This window comes from Corythoichthys intestinalis, chromosome 18 (assembly GCF_030265065.1).
Source record: "Corythoichthys intestinalis isolate RoL2023-P3 chromosome 18, ASM3026506v1, whole genome shotgun sequence".
NCBI lineage: Eukaryota > Metazoa > Chordata > Actinopteri > Syngnathiformes > Syngnathidae > Corythoichthys > Corythoichthys intestinalis.
In genome coordinates this window covers 23,882,060-23,907,683 of record NC_080412.1, presented here as the reverse complement: position 1 = coordinate 23,907,683, position 25,624 = coordinate 23,882,060, and the positions used below count along the sequence as shown (strand labels likewise).

General features: G+C 38.3%; 2 protein-coding genes across 2 annotated transcripts in view; both read right to left on the bottom strand.

The window, feature by feature from the left end:
- Positions 1-4,994, bottom strand: part of dgat2 (diacylglycerol O-acyltransferase 2) — a 34,781-nt gene extending 29,787 nt beyond the window's left edge. Inside the window, exons 1-2 of the mRNA XM_057821417.1 lie at positions 4,354-4,994; positions 89-217 (exon numbers count right to left, since the gene is read on the bottom strand). Of these exons, the coding sequence (XP_057677400.1) occupies positions 89-217; positions 4,354-4,393 (169 nt within the window). The 5' untranslated portion in view covers positions 4,394-4,994. The remainder of the gene's footprint in view (positions 1-88; positions 218-4,353) is intronic.
- Positions 4,995-14,729: 9,735 nt separating this feature from the next.
- Positions 14,730-25,624, bottom strand: part of mogat2 (monoacylglycerol O-acyltransferase 2) — a 30,480-nt gene continuing 19,585 nt past the window's right edge. Inside the window, exons 3-6 of the mRNA XM_057821784.1 lie at positions 22,989-23,193; positions 16,736-16,910; positions 16,328-16,527; positions 14,730-15,756 (exon numbers count right to left, since the gene is read on the bottom strand). Of these exons, the coding sequence (XP_057677767.1) occupies positions 15,602-15,756; positions 16,328-16,527; positions 16,736-16,910; positions 22,989-23,193 (735 nt within the window). The 3' untranslated portion in view covers positions 14,730-15,601. The remainder of the gene's footprint in view (positions 15,757-16,327; positions 16,528-16,735; positions 16,911-22,988; positions 23,194-25,624) is intronic.

Sequence of the window (25,624 nt, the reverse complement as noted above, 5' to 3'; positions counted from 1 at the left end):
CTAATGAGACTACATGCTAATTCTTTAGGTTTTACTTAGCTTTCTTTCAGCCCAACTAAAATGTACAATAACCCGCACGCTCACATACCCATGGCTAAGAAAGTGACGACCCACTGCAGCACGGAGATGGCCTGGAGATGTCTCTCCAGCTTGGATCCGCGGGGCCAGAAAGCCAAGGGCAGGTCCTGCAGGGACGAAAGGAGGCTGGTGCCTGTGCCTGGAAGTTAGAACAGGAGAAGAAAAAATAGTCATTAATTCCATCCATTTGTAGGCAGTCACAAGTAAATTACAAGACACAAAGTGACGAAGCAACTACTGATTAGAAGATCAATAAGTTGGAGTCAAATCAGGTTTAGATCCAATAAGAACATCTCACTTGGAAGACTAAGTAATCCCATCAGTCCACACTGAAAATAACCCGACACCAGGCCTCTAATGGTAATACAGTGCCGAAAATTAGACCCCGTGACCAGCTGGGCGATCAATCCCAATTCTACCTGTTTGTAAGCGATACAATTTGCCGGCAGTTTATCTCTCATGATCTCACTGATCCAGATCAAACTGGTCAACGGACAGAAAAGTCAACAAACATGGCCTGTCCTCGGCCAGGGATTCTACAGGTATCACCAAATCTCATTTAATGCTTTTAATGCCACTTTAAACTAATTTAATGCCCATCTCCAACTGCAGATAGTTTCACACACACAAATTGTAAGCAGAGTTTTCCGATAATTACTTTTTAACCATAGTTTGACTTTTGGAGCATGGGGGGCGCAACATGTTGATCACCCTGAAACACAGTGTCAGCAATAAAATTAACTTACAAGAATATTTATAACAATAAGTTAAAAATGAGCTTTTACAGTAGTATGAAACAGTATCTGAACCTTTTGAAATTTCTCACATTTCTGCATAAAATCACCATCAAATGTGATCTGATCTTTGTCAAAATCACACAGATGAAAAGACAGTGTCCATTTTGGCGGTGCTCTCTGGCGTTTCATGGTCCACATTTTCAATCCTTGGTTCTAGCTCAGTAGTTGTTGTCGCTTTTGAAAGCTTAGGTTTGAAAAAATTACGTATATCCATCTTGTCTCTTCGGTCCTCGGGTGGTTTTGGATAAGCAATGCAAATGACCGTCTAAGGTACTAGTCACATGATCTGTTCCAAAAATAATTTTGACCCATTATAAAAATCTCTTTTTTATTAATTTCATTCATTAATTTTTGTTGTATGTTTTATTGCTTAACTTTTGTAGACAATATTTTACCACTTTTGTAGGCAATATTTTACCAGAAAACTTAATTTTAAAATCATTCATCGGAAAGTCAATTACATGCAATGATAGTTTTTGGCCCCCTCGGCCCCCCTTAAAATCTGCGTATGTTTTTAACCAATATACCGATAATTGTCCAATTCCAAAAATCCGATACTGTTATCATACCGAAACAGATATATGCAGTCGTGGACTTAACATACATTGTATGATGGCTAATTGTATTGTGATGCCCCACAGCAGGGGTCGGCAACCTTTAACACTCAGAGCCGTTTCGACCCAATTTCCACAGAGAAGATAGCACTAGGAGCTGCACGCACATACACAGTAGATATTAGAATTGATTACATCAGCTCGATTGTATTTTTTGTGGTGCATATTTCAATTAATAGAGAAGTTTAAATTTTAGCAAGTGCTCACTCTTATTCACGGAACACTCACAAGAGACATTAATAACAACAAAACTGTGAGTCTAAATTAATCTGCCTACTAAAAGGAAAGTCAAAAGTTCTTGGCTAAACCTTACAAGCGCCAGAAATTTTAATGAAATATTTTTTAATATAAAACTGAGCTGCATCGGAGGGTTCAAAGAGCTGCGGGTTGCTGACCATTGCCCCAATGGATACTGTAATAATAATAAATGTAACAACTTCAAGATTTTCCAATAAATATTCAGTGAAAAATAAGAGAACAACTTCAACTGAAGTTATTGACAAAAGTCCTTCTATTGTATCACTCATCGACTTCATAATGATTGACGGGTCAGATTCGACCTTCAGTGCGCCACGCCTTCAAGCAGGGGGCCATCCCACAATCCGCTTCAGTTATTCGCAGTCGGTCGCAGCGACACATGCAGCGAACCAATGCCGGATTCATGTTGAAAAACAACGAAAGCTTTACCCCATATAAACAGGAAAGATTGTCTCAGGAGTGATTTGTTCGAGTATTCAAGGTAATTATTATATTTTTGGGACCATGCATGCATTTTGAAATGTCGTGAAAAAAAATCAATGGGAGAAATTAGCTGCTACAGCACTGGCATTATACTTCGCAATATTTACGTATAATACATGCTATCTGCACGTTTATTTTTTGCTTTTAACCAAGAATCAAGACTGTTTTACGTCCATATGTATAAAGAATTCAGGGATTTAAGCATTTATTCACAAGAATTTTCAACAGAAAAAGCTTTTTGTTTACATTTGGCGGCCGCTAATTTCCTTACCGACTAGCCTCATAGTTCGCAATATTTACGTAAAATAGATGCTACCTGCACGTTTTTTTTTAATTTACTTTTAACCAAGAATCAAGACTGTTTTACGTCCATATGTATAAAGAATTCAGGGATTTAAGCATTTATTCACAAGAATTTTCAACAGGAAAAGCTTTTTGTTTACATTTGGCGGCCGCTAATTTACTTACTGACGAGCCTCATAGTTCGCAATATTTACGTAAAATAAATGCTACCTGCACGTTTTTTTTTTTGCTTTTAACCAAGGATAGAGACTGTTTTACATCCATATCTATACAGATATCAGGGATTTAAGCATTTATTCACAAGAATTTTCAACGGAAAAAGCTCTTGTCTGTGTTTCCGCTCGGTCAGCTTGGAGGGAGATAGGGACCCTATGAATCGGCCCCGCGCCCCGTCAATACATTATGAAGTCTATGGTATCACTATATTGTTGAAGTCAAAATAAACACAAAAACAGATGTTTGCACTAAGTGCAAGTGCCTAAATAGCACTGCCATATCACATAAGGGTCACACAATGCTTCTGGCTAAAAATCACAACAAAGGCACACACCTGAAGTATAGTGAATAAGGTATGTAATGAGTTTATAATTCATTATTTTTTAATCATTTATTGTTCGTTTACTTTAATGCAAATAGTCTGCTCGCATAACAAATCCCGAACATCTTACTTTAAAGACATCTATTGGTCATGAAGCATAATTGCTGTGCTAAACCGTGACAAGCCTAGTACAACGTCAGAAGCATTCCATCTTCACTTTGAAGGCAACACACATATTGGCCCAAAATCGATAATGAAAACCCATTGTTAATATTATCTGACATCATTTTAAAATGCTTGTATTAGCCGATGTTATCGGTTACCTGCTAATATCGGACAACTCTAAAAAATTATGTTTAAATGTTTTTGTTTTTTGTTTTTTTTTTTCAAACCATCAAGCTTATATCATTTTTAATGTCTAGAATATTTAGTTTAATGCTTTTTAAGGCCCGAATTTGGACAAAATCAATTTATGACCCGCATAAACACTGTGCACGTTTGGACTGAACTAATGAAAAGGAAAGTTGGCCAAAAAGTAAAAGTTAATATTGGACACACTTTTAATATTTCCATTTTCCATACTGATTCAATAACTTGGAAGCAATGGTACAACAGTATTGGATTGTTTATTTGTTTGTTTGTTTGTTTGTCTGTTTTACAGTTTTACATTTTATCTATTTTTATTTTGCTTTGTATTTTATTCTTAACGTTCTGTATTCACTTGTGTATGCATACCAGAATAACAAATAAAGTTTATCTATCTAACCATCCATCCTAGTATTGGTTATCGTTTTGCTTGCTATTGTTATTTTTCCGTGTCTGTTCAAAATAGAAAACAATAATAAAACTCAACAGAACTTTAAAAAATATATTAAGAATTTTGTCATTTATACGTGTGTAAATGATTTCGGGGTTAAAATATAAACGCAGAGATTAGTGCATTTCATTTCAGTACGTTATACGAAGTTGAGTGAACACAAAATAGAGTTTCAAATATTGTTGTTATTTTTGTCATTTAGTCGTACTCTGAACTGATGTCATATTTATATAATGCTGCTTTTATCTTTAAATAATTGGTGCTGTTCTAATTTTGTATACATGATGACCAATGTAAAATAATGCCAGCCAAATAACAAACATTTCTGAAATCATTAGTTTTCACTGTCCAAGATACAATCATTTACCTCAGTCCGTTATATCTAAGCATGTTGACTGTGTGAATGGCAGCTGATTTGTTTGACCAGTTTAGGAGCTTCTGCAGTCTTCCCTGCACCTTGCTTACCTTTAAGCACGCCGGAGTATGCAGCAAGGATGGTCTTCATGCTTCTTGGATGTCAAAACTGTCCGGGAAAAGAAAAATGAAAATCAGATGTACTGGATCTACGTGCTAAGGTGCTAAAAAGGTCCAAGCTCACAGCTCCCCCGTCATGACTTCAACTGCAAGGAGCAGTGACTACGGTTCGGCATTTAATCACGGGGGGGCGGAGCCATTTAGCCGTCCGCGCGCGTGTGCGCGTGAGTGAATTCGACGGTGTCTTCTCCGCAAACAAGGGCACGCGGAGCTGCAACTTGTCCTCATTGCACCTTGGTTTCATATGGAGCCACCAGAATTCATTGGGGAGGCTTTGATCTATGCGTCACTTCCTGTATATTTTTGGTCACTTCGTATTAATTTGGGGGTATTTTTGGGGTTACTTCACTGAAAAATGAGCATACACAGCTTGGTAAATTCCTTATTAACCTTTAAAGCCCTGAGCCTTTTGGCCATTTTTTGTTAAATTAAACACTTTTTGTTTTGCTTCTATACCAGAGGTGGGTAGAGTAGCCAAAAATTCTTACTTCTAAATAATATTACTGAAGTAAAAGTAAAAGTAGTCATCCAAAAAATTTACTGAAGTACAAGTAGAAAAGTATTTGTTGAAAAGAATACGCAAGTAATGAGAAACATTGTGAGTAACTGCTTACAATATTTGTTTTTTTTTTTTTAATCATTTATGCTTTTTTTTTTTCTCAGCAGAACTTCACCGATATGAACTGTTATTATTATTATTAATATTATATTGTATTATACCTAGAGATGTCCCGATCGATCGGCATCGATCGGGTCCGATCACGTCATTTTCAAAGTATCGGAATCGGCAAAAAAATATCGGCCATGCCTTTTTTAAATATATATACAGTATATTTTTTAATTAAATCGTTTTCTAATTGTATTTAACGTTACAGACATAATTTGTTACACTCATCCAGAGTCTTTAGTGTAGGCTTAAGGTAGGGTAATCAAATGTATCCAGATAATGGCGGTAATTTTTTTTTTTTTTTTATGTGTCACGTTAAAATATTTAATGCAATTAATGCATGCGCTGCACGACCCACTCGCGCATTGTAGCGCTCAATCTATAATGGCGCCGTTTTACCTATACAGAGAGACAAAAGGCAGTGTAAAATTAGTAGAGTGAATTTTGGCAGCCTTTGGAGCCTTTTTTTAACTGGCTAAAGCTTTACAATCCTTCTCCCTGCGATTAGAAATATCAAGGGAAGCAATGTGGGTAAGCAAGGTAGCAATTTATCTTTTTCTTTACACCATACGTTATTTCCCACCGCAGAGAAGATATATCAATTGGTAGCACTATGCACAGTCATTTTTCCACTTCCCATAATGCATTTGGGCATGGCTACAGTATGATTTACTAAAAGCTCAACAAATACACTAGATGGCAATATTTAGTAACAATATACAAAGTCACAAGTCTTTCTATCCGTGGATCCCTCTCACAGAAAGAATGTTAATAATGTAAATGCCATGTTGAGGATTTATTGTCATAATAAACAAGAAAAAAAACATGATCTGAACAACCCTAATTATAACCTATTACATGACCAATTAGGCTAAAATGATGATGACAAAAATCATTGAATTCAAATCAGAACATCAAAATGAAACATCACCCACCCAACAGCAAGAGTGCCCTCTAGTGGAGGAAAACATTGTCTACTCTGATTGGTATAATGGAGTCATGTGGTTATTGTTTCGACATCTCATTGGTGAAACTGAGACGGCCACTGTCGGCATCTCTGGCAATAATGAAGTCAATATGAAGAATAAAGACGAAAAATGTAACAACTCTTGTGTTTCCCAAAGTAGTGGAATAAGAGTAGTGTTTCTTCACAAATATACTCAAGTAAAAGTAAAAAAGTATTACATGGTAAAACTACTCTAAGAAGTACATTTTTCTCAAAAAGTTGCTCAAGTAAATGTAACTGAGTAAATGTTACGCGTTTTTACCCACCTCTGCTCTATACCACATATAAAAATGTTTCGCATGCTCTTGCTTGCTTGGTATTGTTTTTTTTTTTTTCAGCACAACTTTATCTATATGAACAAATAGTTATTTTTTTCACTATAACCTACTTCATGAACATATTAGCCTCAAAAATAGACAAAACCCATTAATTTGAATTGAAAAAAAAAATGTAAAACTGGACATGAAGGATCTTGACTGCAACACTGCACTTGTGAGATTTTTCTTCTTCTTTTTTTTTTACGCCGCTTCAAAGCTGCAGTCTCAACAGATCATGTCAGTGTGATCGTCATTTTCTCTTGGCTAATTTTAGGGTACTTATGGGCAGAGGTGGGTAGTGACGCGTTACATGTACTCCGTTACAGTTAGTTGAGTAACTTTTTGAGAAAAATGTACTTCTAAGAGTAATTTTACTAAGCCATGCTTTTTACTTTTACTTGTGTAGATTTGTGAAAAGAAAAAATGCTACTCTTACTCCGCTACTTTGGACTACACAAGAGTCATTACATTTTTCCTCTGTATTCTACATATTAGATTTTTTTTTTTTTTGCCAGCGATGCCAAGAGTAACGCTACTAATTTCACCAGTTAGACGTCGCAAAAATAATCACATGACTCCATGAGACCTATCAGACGCAGACTTGCCGTTCTATGCTCATGCCTGCCTGTTCAATCACGTATCGTCTTCAAAGCACCGTTAAAAAGGATGTATTTGGAGTTTTTGAGCTTATTAGACTTCTTTTTATCAGTGCAGTCAATTTTATTGCTTGTTTTCTCCATTTCGCTGGGGTTCATAAGTATTTGTACCCCTGAGAATCAGCAATAATAAAGACACTCAAAGAGTTGCCAGTGTACCTTAAAGAAAAGTCCACCTTTACCCCATGAGTACACACCCACCCACCACCAGTTTGAGCTCATTATTGTCACCTGTGCACCCCACAGTCAGTCATAACCCAACTGCTAGAGCTTTTGAAAGACACCAGAGAAAAAAATGGTTGAGCTCCACAAAGTTGGAAAAGGCTATGGGACAATTGAAAAGCGCTTAGTGAGAATAAATCAACAGTTGCAGCAATTGTTGGAAAATGGGAAAGGCTAAACATGACCAAAAATCCACGTCGAACTGGGGCTCCATGTAAAACCTCTCCTTTCGGGCCATCACTCATGATGAGAAAAGTGAGAGCTCAGCCTAGAACTCTACGGCAGGAGCAGGATGAGGCAGGAGACCTGAAGAGAGCGGGATGCAGTTTCAAAGGCTACTGTCAGTAGAACACTATGGTGCAATGCATTACTCAGAAGGTTCCCCTGTTGAAGCCACTACACGTGAAGGCCCATCTGAAGTTTGCTAGGGAACATCTGAATGATGCTGATGGGTCATGGGAGAAAGTCATGTGGTCAGACGATACCAAAGTAGAACTTTTTGGTGCAAACTTTAATCGTCGTGTGTGGAAGAAAAAGAAGAATGAGTACAATCCCAGAAAAACCATCCCTACTGTGAAGTATAGGGGTTGAAAACCTCATGCTTTGGGGTGCTTTTCAGCAAAGGGGACAGGACAACTATATTGTATAAAGCAGAGGATGATTGGTACTGGTGAAATGTATCATCAGATTATGAGCCACAACCTCCTTCCCTCAGTCAGAGACTTAAAGATGAGTCGTGGCTGGATCTTCCAACATGACAACGATCCGAAGCGCACAGCCAAACTGTATAAAAAGCATAATTCTACTTTGTAGTTTAAAAATTGATATCTCAAAAATGATAACAGCAAATAAAAGAATTCTTACACCACAAACAAACCATAAATGATTGACGTAATCCAAATAAGAGGCTTTTTGACCTCAGATATCTTAAAAACGATAGCAACACAAACAAAACTTTTTACAGCACAAACGTAGCACAAATAATTGACTTTTTTTTTTTTTTTTTAATAAATAAATTTGCGTCTGACGGGGGGGGGGGGGCAACTTCACAGTGGTCACTCTTGACTTTTTTAACCAAATTGCAGGGGAACTGTATGGTCTCCTCAACAGGATTTCATCACACTGGCTACAGTAATAGAGGTGGGGTGAAAGCCAACTTCGATTGCCTGATAAAAACCTTTTGCCCTTTTTATCTCTTGCACTGCGTCCCAAAATTTTGACCCCATTACACATATCTGATGGGAGCGCAAGCAAGGACCGAGACAGCTTTTTGATATCGTCATACAGTCCATGGCACGAGGTGACAGTTAGGCAATGACTCACTCGAGTTGAGCCAAAGGCTCAACGTTCTTGCAATTAGACTTGCTCATTTCATTTTGTGAAATACCTTTGTCAAATTGGGCAAAGAGAACTTCAAATAGCCAGTTTTACAGTGTGGTGAGTCATGCGTTTGACTGATCATCTGTCTTTTTGAGAATAGTATAAGTATTAAAAGAAATACTTAAACCATGACATGTACAGTAGGTACTGTAGCAGTGTTGTTTTTGGCAGCCCTTTTAATTTTCGTCCTAGTATTTTGGACGATAATACTTATTAGCATTAGGCAGATTTTAGTCATCTCAAAATGTTTTGTCATCGTCTAGTTTTTGTTGAGGAAAACTCTAAACTCTAGAAAAAGTCTAATTTTGTCTCGTTTTAGTCAACGTTCAATGTTTTCATCTGTAAAATTAGATTAATTTACTCCAAAAATAAATGAATAAATAAAGGTTTCCAACTATTTCGAATGAAGATTGACGGAAGAGTACATATAATTATATTATTGTGAGTGTCTACAAGGACAGCGCCAACTTGGTGATAATACACACTCAGCAGGAAAAGAGTACAGGGTTTCCTCACTACTTCGCGCTCTCAGTCCATCGCAGTTTTTATTTTTTTCAATTAAAAAATGAATAAATAAATGCAATATTTTTATAGAGCCTTCCCGATCCGATTATGTAGTCTCTCACACTCGCTCCTGCCGCTTTTCCTGGTTAGGCAGTGCACTGGAGTTGCTTATTAAAGTTAACGATGATTGATAGACGTTAAGGTTTGATCTTGCCAGAGAGCCGAAACTTTAAAGTGCCACATGCGTCTGTCATCGTTTAACTTGCTAAACAGTTGCTGTGGCAACTCACTGTGTGTAAGTGAGCAGCTTGAGCAGATTTGAGTGGACTCACTCAAAGAAGTATTTAATAAAGACAAACATTTTTCTTCCGTATTCTTGTTTAAAAATAATTTGGTGGGACAGTAACATGGTTAAAACTTATCATAATTAAAAACAATTTATTAAAAAATATATACATGTTTTTTTTTTCATTATTCTTTGGGAAAAAGGTGAAAACATATGTCTTACAGTATATGTATCTCTTTCCAATGCTAAATCTGAATAAATACATTGAACACACAACAAAAAAAAATGGGGGCGGGGGGCTACTTCGCGGTTTTTCACTTATCGTGGCGGGTTCTGGTCCACATTAACCACGAAAAACGAGCGATCACTGTACATTATTTTCAATTATAAATAATACCCACCAAGACGCCACCAACTGTATGTAAAAAAAAAGTTGTCCGAGAGTTTAAGAGGATGCTCGCCGTTAGCGTTACCAATGCCAATGCTATGCTAACGCTATGAGTTACATTTAGTGTGTGATGATCACCCAGCACAGACCTTTGAAGGCTAAAGCAACATTGCATATTCTCCCTAGCCAAGATAAAAAAACAAATCTTACAGTTGGTGCAAGTTTGGAGACTGAAGACGACACACTGGTGAGTTGGGGCAGCACGTCACATGAGTGACACAACCAGACACTGCTATGATGCAGGCTAACTACACATAAAATGTTACACATTGTGAACATGTGACGGAAACTTTTGCGCATTTTCAACTCGTTCTTGTCTCGTCAGACGAAAACTGGCATTAATCTCGCTATGTTTTAGTCTACCAAAACACCTTTTTAGCTTGTTATCGTCTTGTTGTGGTCATGAAAAAAAACTTTCGTTGAAGAAAACAACACTGCACATTGGACATTTTATATTAAGTGTGTAACGGTATTTGTATTCGTTGTGTACCATCACGGTTCGGTGCACGCAGTCAGATGGCAAATACGTTTGAGAATAGAAAATGAATAAATAATCCATGTCAGAGTTAATCCTCCTTTACTCCAAAAACCAACAACTGACATAACAGAAAAAAGAAGATCACTTTTATTGATCACTACTAGGAAAGTTATGGCGATTGTACATGGTGGAACTATCAAATGCAGTATAATTTACACTTTTTTAAGTGAATTTATTTTATAATTTCACATCAGGAAATGTATTTTTTGCTCTAGCCGTAAGCTAAAGTCATTGAAACAGTATGAGTGAGTATTAGTTTTTCAGTTTTGGAACGATTTACACTTTTTATTTTATTGTAGTCAATATGAAAATATATCTTAAGCCAGATTGTACTGTATGTCCACTGGTAATTGTTTACATTTAACTGTGTGTAATCAAACTTTGAAAACTGTTGTATATTATTTTTATTTAAAAAATAAATAAATGAAAATTTAAAAAAAGTTACCGGGAAATGTATTTTTTGCTCTAGCTGTAGGCTAAAGTCATTGAAACAGTATGAGTGAGTATTAGTTTTTCAGTTTTGGAACGATTTGCACTTTTTATTTTATTGTAGCCAATATGAAAATATATCTTAAGCCAGATTGTACTGTATGTTCACTGGTAATTGTTTACATTTAACTGTATGTAATCAAACTTTGAAAACTGTTTTATATTATTTTTATTTTAAAAAAATAAAATAAAATAAAATAAGTTACCAGGAAATGTATTTTTTGCTCTAGCCGTAGGCTAAAGTCATTGAAACAGTATGAGTGAGTATTAGTTTTTCAGTTTTGGAACGATTTGCACTTTTTATTTTATTGTAGCCAATATAAAAATATATCTTAAACCAGATTGTACTGTATGTTCACTGGTACAGTAATTGTTTACATTTAACTGTGTGTAATTCAACATTGAAAACTGTGGTATCTTATTTTTATTAAAAAAAAAAAAAAAAGTTACCAAGATTGCCAGCTGGTGAGTGCTACCTGACTTTAACTGTAACCTCATTTTTTTTTTTTTTTTTTTTTAATCCCTACAGAAAGGGTGTGCTATCTATTTTTGCACATAAACTGTGAATTAAAAGATGCCAGAACAATAAAAACACAAATTCACAAGTTTGATGTTTCCTTCTATTTATTTAGCACGTTAATAAGAGCTGCTTTTTAGTTTTAGCCTATAGAACAGGCATGTCCAAAGTCCGGCCCGGGGGCCAAATGCGGCCCTTGGTCAAATTTCATCCGGCCCCCAGCCTCTGTCATAAAATCAATAACGTCTGGCCCCCACACAGACTTAATAAATTGGTCATTAGTTAATTAATTTAATTTTACAGCAGCAGTATTTCGCAAGAGCCCGAGAGTCGAAAGAGAACACCACAAATGCTAGTTGTGAGATTGTTGAAATTGTTAATTAAAAAAAAGAATAAAGCAACTGTTACACATGGAATGGTTTGCTAAAATTTGCTTAAATATATTGTTCTACGTTAAGGACGTCAGCCAAGGTCGCCCCCCCCACATTTTTACCACACCAAATCTGACCCCCTTTGCAAAAAGTTTGGACACCCCTGCTATAGAACAATCTTTCAAATGCTGTTATTAAAAAAAACTTTTTTTTTTTTTTTTTTGCCTGACATACTGAACCGTGACTAGTGTGTACCGTTACAAACATAAACCATGGCCGTACGATGTTATGAAGCAATTCAACTCAATTCGGTGAACGTTTGGGTTTCAAAATTCTTGGAATAGGCTTTCACTTTTCTGATTTTTTGCTACATATTTATCAGTAATATTTCATTAACTTCGTATGGTGCAGATGTCAAAAATAAAGATATCTAGTGAATTGCCTTAAGTATTTACCATGTGTTTGTGTTCATCTGTGCAGCATGTTTTCTTGTCATTCAATGAAAATCAAAGATAAGATCCTTCCTGGTTTGTACTTTGATCTCTCGCTTTAAAAATAAGTCTATAATGCTGTTACTCTGACCTCACACAGACTCACTCAAGGGGAGACCAGACACTTAACTATTCATATCCAGCGCTTAATATTATCGCATGACAACAAGTATCTTGTAAAAACTTTATTTCCAATGGATTCTAGTATTTACAGTATATTGTGGATGCTCCTTTAAATGGGTTCATTTCAGAGTTGTCCTTACAATTCAAATAAACCCACTTTCAGATGGGATCTCATATCCTGCAAACTGTCACACACTTTTTGATTTCAGCTTGTTAGTCAAACACACACATACGCATTGTCCAAAAATATGTTGAAAGAATCAGGCCATCGTCCAGTCAGACAGACGTTCAATTTGGAAATATCCAGATTAAGCCAACATCTCATAAAAGACAATTTGCCAAAGTTCACAGACAGTCTTATCATTTGGAAACATGTTCCAACACCAGAATCATGACAGTCGTACCTATACTTACGAACGTCTCTACATACAGAATTTTCATGTTAAGACACACCTCAACGGGAAAATATTGCTTGGCTCTTGTTAAGAAAGAAATTTCAGGATACGAAAGGCAAAAATGCCATACGGCTGGTACTCGCTGCTCCCAAAGTTTACAGAACATAATAACTGCTTTGCCACTGACTATTGCCTAGTATTCCTGGCATCTATTTGGCTAAGAGGGACCTCTACGGTATGCGTATGCATACAGTGCCTTGCAAAAGTATTCGGCCCCCTTGAATCTTGCAACCTTTCGCCACATTTCAGGCTTCAAACATAAAGATATGAAATTTAATTTTTTTTGTCAAGAATCAACAACAAGTGGGACACAATCGTGAAGTGGAACAACATTTATTGGGTAATTTAAACTTTTTTAACAAATAAAAAACTGAAAAGTGGGGCGTGCAATATTATTCGGCCCCTTTACTTTCAGTGCAGCAAACTCACTCCAGAAGTTCAGTGAGGATCTCTGAATGATCCAATGTTGTCCTAAATGACCGATGATGATAAATAGAATCCATCTGTGTGTAATCAAGTCTCCGTATAAATGCACCTGCTCTGTGATAGTCTCAGGGTTCTGTTTAAAGTGCAGAGAGCATTATGAAAACCAAGGAACACACCAGGCAGGTCCGAGATACTGTTGTGGAGAAGTTTAAAGCCGGATTTGGATACAAAAAGATTTCCCAAGCTTTAAACATCTCAAGGAGCACTGTGCAACCCATCATATTGAAATGGAAGGAGCATCAGACCACTGCAAATCTAACAAGACCCGGCCATCCTTCCAAACTTTCTTCTCAAACAAGGAGAAAACTGATCAGAGATGCAGCCAAGAGGCCCATGATCACTCTGGATGAACTGCAGAGATCTACAGCTGAGGTGGGAGAGTCTGTCCATAGGACAACAATCAGTCGTACACTGCACAAATCTGGCCTTTATGGAAGAGTAGCAAGAAGAAAGCCATTTCTCAAAGATATCCATAAAAAGTCTCGTTTAAAGTTTGCCACAAGCCACCTGGGAGACACACCAAACATGTGGAAGAAGGTGCTCTGGTCAGATGAAACCAAAATTGAACTTTTTGGCCACAATGCAAAACGATATGTTTGGCGTAAAAGCAACACAGCTCATCACCCTGAACACACCATCCCCACTGTCAAACATGGTGGTGGCAGCATCATGGTTTGGGCCTGCTTTTCTTCAGCAGGGACAGGGAAGATGGTTAAAATTGACGGGAAGATGGATGCAGCCAAATACAGGAACATTCTGGAAGAAAACCTGTTGGTATCTGCACAAGACCTGAGACTGGGACAGAGATTTATCTTCCAACAGGACAATGATCCAAAACATAAAGCCAAATCTACAATGGAATGGTTGAAAAATAAACGTATCCAGTTGTTAGAATGGCCAAGTCAAAGTCCAGACCTGAATCCAATCGAGAATCTGTGGAAAGAGCTGAAGACTGCTGTTCACAAACACTCTCCATCCAACCTCACTGAGCTCGAGCTGTTTTGCAAGGAAGAATGGGCAAGAATGTCAGTCTCTCGATGTGCAAAACTGATAGAAACATACCCCAAGCGACTTGCAGCTGTAATTGGAGCAAAAGGTGGCGCTACAAAGTATTAACGCAAGGGGGCCGAATAATATTGCACGCCCCACTTTTCAGTTTTTTATTTGTTAAAAAAGTTTAAATTATCCAATAAATTTTGTTCCACTTCACGATTGTGTCCCACTTGTTGTTGATTGACAAAAAATTAAAATTTTATATCTTTATGTTTGAAGCCTGAAATGTGGCGAAAGGTTGCAAGGTTCAAGGGGGCCGAATACTTTTGCAAGGCACTGTATGTATGTATCCCAACGTCATTCGCCCCTCGTGTTCTGACAGCTTTACATGAGTGTATTAACTTTTATTTTTTATTGTTTTTTTAACAATATGCACAGCTCTGATTTTAGGTTTATTGTGCAATAATCTAAAAGACATAATCCCAATAGAAAATCTTTTGAGGAAGCTCAAACTCTGTGTTTCTCAGTGACAGCCCAGAAACCCGATTGATCTAAAGAGCATCTGTGTGGAGCAGTTGTGCAAAATCCCTGTTGCAGTGTGTGCAAACATTGTGAATATTAACATTGATTTTCTCATGTGTTCAAATACTTATTTACAGCAGTATAAAAACAAATCAATTGTTCAAAAAAATCATACACTGTGATTTCTGGATTTTTTTTTATCATACACTGTGATTTCTGGATTTTTTGGGTGGGGGGGAGGGTTCTCATAGTGGACAAGCACCTACCATGAAAACTTCAAACCCGCCCGTCATTTCTCAGTGGGAGGAATTACAAAATCGCAGGGTGTTCGAATACTTAATTTCCTCACTGTATATACGTATATATTGAATAACTTCAGTAAAATCTTATATATATTGAATAACCTGTTACTAGATTTTCATTCTCTCGCCAACACCTTGTATACTTCTAGATAGATTTGACATACTTATTTTTTTTCCCTTGCAGACTTCATTCCTTATGGGTTGGGGAGGGGAAAAAGGGCTCAATTAATTAAATCAATTTATCACCAAGGCCCAGTTATATTGTATACAAACATATAAAGCTTGTTTCACAACGAAAATATTTTTATTTAACTGCCATTACAATGTTGAAATAATTTGATTTTACAAAGCCAATCCAAAAAAAAAAAAAACTTCAGAATAAATAATAATGCTTCCTGGGTCAATTTCAGACAAAGTTCAGGTGGGTCTCTTTGTCCACGCCGTAGTTGCTCTTGTGCTGCTCAAAGAGATGGCTGAGCTCGTCCATGTACAACTGGTGAAGGGCATCAAGCTCCTCGCTTGTTGGTTTCTCGTTCTTTTTCACCCTAATTGGCCGTCCAACTGCGCACAAATGAAAATAGCTCCTTTAAAATCTTGCACCGGTCACTCCTGCCTCAGTGCTCTCATCAATGGTGAATGAGTATGAATCATTATGTGTCTCTTTACAGTGGGTTTTTAGCTTAACACAATTTCGAAATGGGTAAGTGGCAGTCAGTTTGCATCATAATAATTGTAATAATTCAATTGTGTTTTGACACCTTGTTTTACGTTTTACAAGCTGAACTCTGCCAAAAGGTTGCCAATGTTCATTTGATGTTTTCACAACTCCTACATGTTGCTCAACAATTCACTTGATAATTTTCACACTAAAGGACTTTTCACACTAGTGTCAGCCCAATAACAAGACCGCTAAATGGTTACAATTTGTCATTTTCTAAATTTCTACTCATTTTCACAAACTGTCGCCTGCGTGAGTTTCTGCCAACAATAAGGAATCACATAAAATGGTAGAGTACGATAATGCCTGCTAAGTTTGCAAAACCAATGTCCATTGAGTGACAATTTGCGCTATTTGCATAGGTGTGGACAGGACATAGGTCAAATCAGTCAAATTCAAACTTAGTGCACTCACCAATGGTATGAATGGGTTTTCTGTACGGCATGAGACCAAAGGAGTATTGGAAAATCCCACGAGCATGGAAAAGAGGAAGGGAGATACCCATGATGCTTTGCAATTGTTCCTGTACACTTCTCAGCCAAGTTCCTCTTGGGTTCCCCACTTGGTCAAACACCTCGTTCTCACCAAATGAGAAGACTGGCACCAAGTGAGCCCTGGGAAAAAAACAATTAAAAATTTCAGTTTTATCTAATCTCAGTTAATCTCAAATCACATGAGAAGTAAACCCAGGAAATTCCACTGCTTGAATAAACTTCTTTTTACAAATTTACACGCAAACCGCAAAAAATATTGAGCATAGAGACTGACGCAATCCTGTCTGTAAGCAACAAAACCTTGGAAAATCAGGACTTTTGATCTTACCCATTCTCCATAGCCATTTTAATGAAACCTTTCTTTTTGGCCAAGAGTACGTTATAAGTCCCAGGGTGGGCATCAAGGGCCTCTGGAGCACCACCAACAGCAATTGCAACAGCATTACCACCACCCCTCTGCCGGAGAGGATAACTGGCACTCTCTTTGTCAGATGGAATCAGACCTGCAGCATTGCAACAGAGGTAGAATAAATACACAATATGGGGTGATGAAATCACAGTATAAGCTGAATAGGGAGCCTCGTATGTCAAATGATCCCAAAGTTGTAAAATCAAGCAGTTGCTCAACATGTCGCGATAACATTTTATTGTGCGATAATTTATCTAATAAATTATTGTGATATGCGATATTATTGCACCCCCCAATTTTTTAAAAACCAATTCACAATAACACAGTGAGAATACAGTTTATATTAATATATCAAGTACACCCATTTAAACGTGATAAATATTGAAATTTCAAAAATATTTTTTAAGAAATCACAACTAAAAACAATAGACCATGCCTCTTAGGTAAAAGACAACAATATTAATATTGCACAGAAACACAGAATAAATAAAATGTGTTTAATAATTTAAGCATTTAGGCAAATGAAAACTTTTTCCATCATAGCTTCTGCAATGGTGTTCCATAGGGATGCAACGATGGAGTTAAGTCACGGTTCAGTACGATTTTTGATACGGGGGACACAATTTTCGATCCGATTCAATACATTTAATGGTCTGAAAAAAAATAACAATTATATTTTTTGTTTCGTTTTTTTTTTTTTTTTTTGGTAACGAGCAAAAATTAAATTGCCATCATATAAAAATGCATTTTAGTGCATAATATTTATGTGCTTACTTCTTACTGATTTGAAATTTTGTATAAAAGTGCTGAGAACAATCTTTACTGTTTGTAAAGTGAGTGATTGCTACAGCTCTCTTAGCAGCTAGGTTTATATGGAGGTAGATTTGTGTCTTTATTATTCAATCAAAAAAAAGTTGCTTCAATCAAATAAAAAGTTGCTTCAATCAAAATATATATTTTCAATCAAAGAAAAAGTCACTTCAATCAAAAAAAAATGTGTTTGAATGCAAAAATAAATTTGAAACTCAAAAAAATGTATTTGAAAACTATTTTTCTTTGATTGATTTTTTTTTTTGATTGAAGTCAAGTTTTTTTGGATTGAAACAACTTTTTTGATTGAAGTCATGTAATTTTGCATTTGGACCACATTTTGGCTAGGACATTTGTGTCTTTATTATTCAATCAAAAAATAAGTTGCTTCAAACAAAAAAATATATATTTTCAAAAGAAAAATCACTTCAATCAAAAATAAAAAAAATTCAATCGTAGAAAAAAAGGTTTGAATGTGAAAAGCTATTTGAGACTCAGAAATTCGCATTTGAACACTTCATTTTTCATTGAAACTTTTCTTTGATCGAAGCAATTCTTTTTGTGTTTGAGCCATATTATGGGTAGGACATTTGTGTCTAAATCATTCAATGCCAATAAAAGTTGCTTCAATCAAAAAAACTATTTTTAATCAAAGAAAAAAAACCTTTTGCAAAAATATATTTTTTGGGAAAATATTTTTTTATTTGAAATATATAATTTTTTATTGACGTGTCCCTTTTTTTGAAAAGCAAAAAGTTTTTTTTTTTTTTTTGTTAAAAGTGGAAAAAGTTTTGAAGGCACTTTTTTTCGATTGAATCATTTTGACATAAAGAGCCAACTTCAACGCTACTTCCGACATGTTTGAGTGGCAGGTGACTACGCCAATGGCATAAAAGCAGGAAGTAAGAATAATGGGCCACCAGGGCTCCATCCAGCCATCAGACTCTGATGCGGTCCAAGCCGAAAATAGGGCACCGCTATGGGGGTGTGACATCGGTGAGTGCCCGCGATGGTACGGTACGTGTTTCCGCCTGCCGAGTGGACACATCGTGCGGCGCGGGTTTGAGTCTTGACCTCGGGGAAGTGGGATCGGAATGCGCTCAGCAAAGACACACCAGTTACACTAGCTCTGACTGGGGGATCCCGAGGCGCTCCCAAGACAGTGTCGAGATATAATCCCTCCACCTGGTTCTGGGCCTGCCCCGAGGTCTCCTCCCAGCTGGACGTGTCAGGAATACCTCTCTAGGGAGGCGCCCTGATAGCATCCGCACCAGATGCGCGAACCACTTCAACTGACTCCGTTGTACGTGAAGGAGGACTCAACTCTGTGCCTCTCGCGAATAGCAGCGTTTCTCACCCTGTCTGTAAGTGAGATGCCAGCTATCAGCCTGAGAAAATCCATTTCGGCTGCTTGTATCCGTGATCTTGTTCTTTCGGTCATGACCCATCGCTGAAGATCAAAGAGTAGATGGAGAGCTTTGCCTCTCGGCTCAGCACCCTCTTCGTTGCAACAGTGTGATAAAGCGACTGCAATACCACTCCTGCTGTCCCGATTCTCCGTCCAATCTCACACTCTATTGTTCCCTCACTCATGAACAAGACCCCAAGATACTTCAACTCCTTCACGGGGCAGGACCTCATTCCCTACCCAAATAAGGCAATCAACCGGTTTCCTGAAGAGAACCATGGCCTCAGATTTATAGGTGCTGATCCTCATCCGTGAGCTTCACACGCAGCTGCAAACCGGTCCAGTGAATGTGCTGCAGATCACAGGCTGATGATGCAAACAGGACCACATCATCTACAAAAAACAGCGATGCAATTCTCAGCCCACAAAACTGTAAACCCTCTCCACCATGACTACGCCTTGATATTCTGTCCATGAAAATCACGAAAAGAATTGGTGACAAAGCGCAACCCTGGCAAAGGCCAACACCCACTTGAGACAAGTCTGACTTACATACCGAGAACACGGACACAACTTTCATTTTGGCTGAACAGGGATTGGAAAGCTCTAAGGAGTGGCTCCCTCACCCCATACTCCCGCAGTACCTTCCACAGTACATCCCAAGGGACCCGGTCATACGCCTTTTCCAGGTCCACAAAGCACATGTAGACGGGATGAGCATACTCCCAAGCCCCCTCCAGGATTCCAGCAAGAGTAAAGAGCTGGTCCGTTGTTCCACGCCCAGGATGGAGCCCACATTGATCCTCCTCAATCAGAGGTTCGACAATCGGCCAGACCCTCCTTTCTAGTACCTTGGAATAGACTTTTCCAGGGAGGCCGAGGAGTGTGATGCCCCTGTACAGTGGGGCAAATAAGTATTTAGTCAACCACTCATTGTGCAAGTTCTCCCACTTGAAAAGATCAGAGAGGCCTGTAATTGTCAACGTGGGTAAACCTCAACCATGAGAGACACAATGTGGAATAAAAACAGAAAATCACATTGTTTGATTGTATGAAGAATTTATTTGCAAATCATGGTGGAAAATAAGTATTTGGTCAATACCAAAAGTTCATCTCAAAACTTTGTTATGTACCCTTTGTTGGTAATAACGGAAGCCAAATGTTTTCTCTAACTCTTCACAAGCTTTTCACACACTGTTGCTGGTATTTTGGCCCATTCCTCCATGCAGATCTCCTCTAAAGCAGTGATGTTTTGGGGCTGTCGTTGGGCAACACGGACTTTCAACTCCCTCCACAGATTTTCTATGGGGTTGAGATCTGGAGACTGGCTGGGCCACTCCAGGACCTTGAAATGTTTCTTATGAAGCCACTCCTTTGTTGCCCTGGCTGTGTGTTTGGGATCATTGTCATGCTGAAAGACCCAGCCACGTCTCATTTTCAATGCCCTTGCTGATGGAAGGAGATTTTCACTCAAACTCTCTCAATACATGCCCCCATTCATTCTTTCCTTTACACAATTCAGCCATCCTTTGCAGAAAAACAGCCCCAAAGCATGATGTTTCCACCCCCATGCTTCACAGTGGGTGTGGTGCAATTCAGTATTCTTTTTCCTTCAAACACGAGAACCTGTGTTTCTACCAAAAAGTTCTATTTTGGTTTCATCTGACCATAACATATTCTCCCAGTCCTCTTCTGGATCATCCAAATGCTCTCTAATGAACCACAGACGGGCCTGGCCGTGTACTGGCTTAAGCAGGGGGACACGTCTGGAAGTGCAGGATTTGAGTCCCTGGCTGCGCATTGTGTTACTGATAGTAGCCTTTGTTACTGTGGTCCCGGCTCTCGGTAGGACATTCACTAGGTCCCCCCGTGTGGTTCTGGGATTTTTGCTCACCGTTCTTGTTATCATTTTGTGAGATCTTGCATGGAGCCCCAGATCGAGGGAGATTATCAGTGGTCTTGCATGTCTTCCATTTTCTCATAATTACTCCCACAGTTTATTTCTTTACACCACGCTTTTTACCTATTGCAGATTCAGTCTTCCCAGCCTGGTGCAGGTCTACAATTTTGTCTCTGGTGTCCTTCGACAGCTCTTTGGTCTTGGCCATAGTGGAGATTGGAGTGTGACTGACTGATTTTATGGACAGGTGTCTTTTATACCGATAATGAGTTAAAACAGGTGCCAATAATACAGGTAACGAGTGGATCCTCGTTAGAAGAAGTTAGAACTCTTTGACAGCCAGAAATCTTGCTTGTTTGTAGGTGACCAAATACTTATTTTCCACTCTAATTTGGAAATAAATTCTTTAAAAAACAAACAATGTTATTTTCTGTTTTTTTCCCAGTTTCTGTCTCTCATGGTTGAGGTTTACCCATGTTGACAATTACAGGCCTCTCTAATCTTTTCAAGTAGGAGAACTTGCACAATTGGTAGTTGACTAAATACTTATTTGCCCCACTGTAGTTGGCACAACCCTCTGGTCCCCCTTTTTAAAAAGAGGAACCAGCACAGCAGTCTGCCACTCTTTCGGGACTGTCCCAAACTTCCACTCCAATGTTAAAGAGGCGTATGTGTTATTTAAAAAGTTTAAATGAACTACAACAACCCGGGTCGCTCGACAAACGTCTCATCAGCCCAGACACAAGAAAAGTGTTGAGATAATTATCGGGGTTTGATTGATTAAATATTTGCTTGGTTGGTTGATTGAATATTTGCTTGTGACATATTGCCATATTCTGCTTACTTCTAGATTTGCTTGTGCTCATATACCATAAATAATACATATTGCCATATTCTTCTTACTTCTAGATTTGCTTGTGCTCATATATACCATAAATAATACATATTGCCATATTTTTCTTACGTATATAACCAGTAAATGATTATTGCTTGCTATACCAGATTGTAGTATAATGCTTAAGTGTTACAAAGAGTAAAAGAGGGTCGGTGTGACAACTGCTTTGCTTCATGGCGGCATCATTGCGTAACTAGACCTTCCGAGGCATCCTCAGCACCTGGCGTCTGGACTTTCGTCTAGACCTCCGAGGACATCTTCCAGGGCCACAGCGGTGCATAACTGGAAGTGTTTGGATTATTGTGCTGATTGTCTAACGTTGCATAACTAAAAGTGTCTGCATTATTTTGACTGTTTATATATTATTTTGACTGTTTATATGATTGTTTTGATTGTTTACATAAGCTCTTGCTCCACACACGTGTATCACTTAATTCCACCTACATGCACACACATATCCAATCGAAAACCACATGGGTGTCGCCAGCTTGCTTTACCCTTCCCCTTAGGGCGGCCTCAATCTTGTTCAGGGAAAACCCCTAAATAAAATACCAAGGAGGGTTTTTGTCCTTTAGATCAATCTTGGTGACTCACGAGTCACATGTTTGACCTCCTTGGCCAAGAAAACTGAGTGTCTTCTCTCCTTATTTTTGGGTAATTTTACAATGTCTACCTAAGGATCTATTTTTGAACTTGACAAAAAGCCCAACCAGAGAGCGCACATGCTTATACTAGCTAATGTCAAACCTACTTAGATACCAACCCTAACCAGGAGCATCTTATTATTTTTTTTTATATTACCAAGAGATATTAAACTCTTTAAGCGACAAAGTCGCAAAATTGTGACAAGCGATATTGCTGACTTTAACAAGCCAGAGCTGTAAATATGGTACCTAATGTAGTTACTACTTTACAACAAGAGATGGCAGATATCTTTGCACTGCAAGGTGCAAGGTCCAATGTTGCTCATCACAATGTTACTCGTCACAATTTTGCAACTTTGGCATTAAAAAAGTTAAGGCAGTAATTGTTCCACTGCAGCAACGGGGCTCGTGAATAGTTTGTGGTACATGCGGTGTCACTACTGTCACATACCTACTAGAAAGTCTTGAACATACACAATTTAAAATAAACTGAATTGAGTTAATGGTGAGCAAACCTGCACACATGATATAGTCTCTGAAGAATGGGGCTCGAAACCAAAGTGGCAGCATGAGCAGGTAGCTTTTGAGGCCTGGGAATAGTTCTCTGAAGCCTGTGGAATAGGTGCAGAAATTGGTAAAGGCTCCTGCCACCAGGACTCCATGGGGGTGGAAGCCCATGACATAGTTGTGCCGAGGGTCCAGGTCGACTGTCTTCACCAACTGGGGGAAAATGTGAAAGCATAGACAGATTTTTTTAAACACTTGACACTGTTTCATTTATAAGATATATGAACAAGGGTGCACATATTTTTTTTGCCCAGGTTCTCAGAGGAGGACCTGGAGATGTGACTTGGTCCTCATTGAGCTTGAGAGCCGACCCGCCTGATGCGATAAAATTATGACAAGCTTTACTTAAAGCCAATTACCTTTAATTAATTATATAAACAATTAACGCTTGATTAACATCAACTGGCACAACAAAATTGCCATTACTTTGAAGTGAAATGTAAAGAAATAAACATAAAAGCACTAATTCAAAATAAAGGGCATTCATATGCGGCTCCCACATTAACTCCAAGCCTTTGTAAAAGTGGGATGTCCTCCTCATAAGAGCTCATTGAACGTGCATGTTTAGCTTTGTGAAATGCGAGCAAAAACACGTTTGTCAGTGCATGGCGCTGTTCTTCAATAACTTTTTTCCGCCACTTGTCCTTAGGGCGAGTGGGGTCCTGTGTGACATCGAGAGTTTGCTTCATTGCCACATGCTCTGTTTTTTTTCATGCTTTTCAAAGTTTGGATGGCTAAAATTCTATGACCCTACATAAAATGCGCTGCTCTTATTAACGACATTGGGATTCTCACAGCAAATGTTGCACCACATTTCCGTGCGAACAACATTTGCTTCTAGCCATGGTACCTCCTGCAGCCACTTTTCAGCAAAAGTTCTTTTTTCCGGTAGCTCTGGTGACGTCTCTGTCGTCTGTCTGTCTTTTGACGGGAGGAGGGGAACACGGAAATAATTACTCAGTGGGGCCTGCCTCTTTGACATTTTGAGAAGTGATTTTCTCATGTCCGCTGCAAATACAGTGGTCAGCCATCGGTACGCAAAAGCGTATGGAACCCGTTGAGGGCCAGCGCGTTTGTCTGCGTCCAGTGCGCATGCGGACCACTTATGTGCACCCCTGTATATGAATATGTTATATGTGTTTTGTGATTTGACTACAATTGATTTTGTAAGTCAAACCGCTCTATAAATGAGTAGATTTCAAATTGGTGATGATATTACATAACACTGCATCGTATTATCCATGTACCTGCCGACTTTATGCTTCCTACACAACTTATTCGCACATGGCCACACGGCATCTTGATATGAACACTTGCCCACTGACACACCCACCGGCCAACGACCAATCAGGGCGTTCATACACCTGTCTTCCTGTCCTTGTTTTACCAGTCATTTTTTTCTCTGAACTGTATCAATACAGTCCTACATAGGGGTGGGAATCGAAAACTGGCACCTGTAGAAAACCAGTTCTGAGCATGCTATTCTCTTATAGATTCCAAGCATTATGAATTATGTCACACAATCTACCTATGTTACACACGCTCAGCTCAGCAAATAAGGCATTGTGATTATTCAAAGAGTACCCGTCCGCCAAGTATAACCTGGAGAGCCCCAGGCTCCAAGCGACTTGCAGCTGTAATTGGAGCAAAAGGTGGCGCTACAAAATATTAACGCAAGGGGGCCGAATAATATTGCACGCCCCAATTTTCAGTTTTTTATTTGTTAAAAAAGTTTAAATTATCCAATAAATTTTGTTCCACTTCACGATTGTGTCCCGCTTGTTGTTGATTCTTGACAAAAAATTAAAATTTTATATCTTTATGTTTGAAGCCTGAAATGTGGCGAAAGGTTGCAAGGTTCAAGGGGGCCGAATACTTTTGCAAGGCACTGTATGTAATAATTTCCTGACACAAGCAACACAGTCAAAAAAATGGGCTGATAGTCTCTGAGAATAATCGCTGCCAGCCCTCAAAGTCAAAATGAAATGTACATCTATTGCCTTCAATGGCAGCCAATATTAATGCCTCAAAGAGAAATGTTTAACAAACCTATATAGCCCTTGTTTGTCGTTTCCTCAAAATAGGCCATTTTTTTCTGATAAAAGATCAGATAAAATAACATGTGAAGAGTGTTTACATGTTTGGACACGCCCAGTTTGGGGCATAGAGAAAGCGAAGGTCACTATCAGCATTGAACATCTGTCCTCTCAGGTTGTTTGTTTTACAGTACCTTTGCTGAAAAACAATCAGCTCTACTCTACGTGTGTGAGATTAGTACAGTATTTCAAGGCTAAGATTCTCTCGGGGTCAAGTGTCAAGATATTTCACAATTATACGAGCTAGGTTTTTTTTCCCCGCTTGATAGCTTGTGTAGTTATTCACTTTTAATGCTGATGCCACACTGTTCAAACATTTTCTTGAAGAGAGAGATATCTCAAAGCTTGTGTGTTGGTTTGGTTTCGTGTTGTTTGCGTTGCATGGCATGAGCGGGTGGCCTCAAGCTAAGTTAATCATTGGTTTGAGTTTCAGAAATCTGGTTGTAGTTTATAAACAAAGGCTCCAACTATCATACTGTCAGGAACGG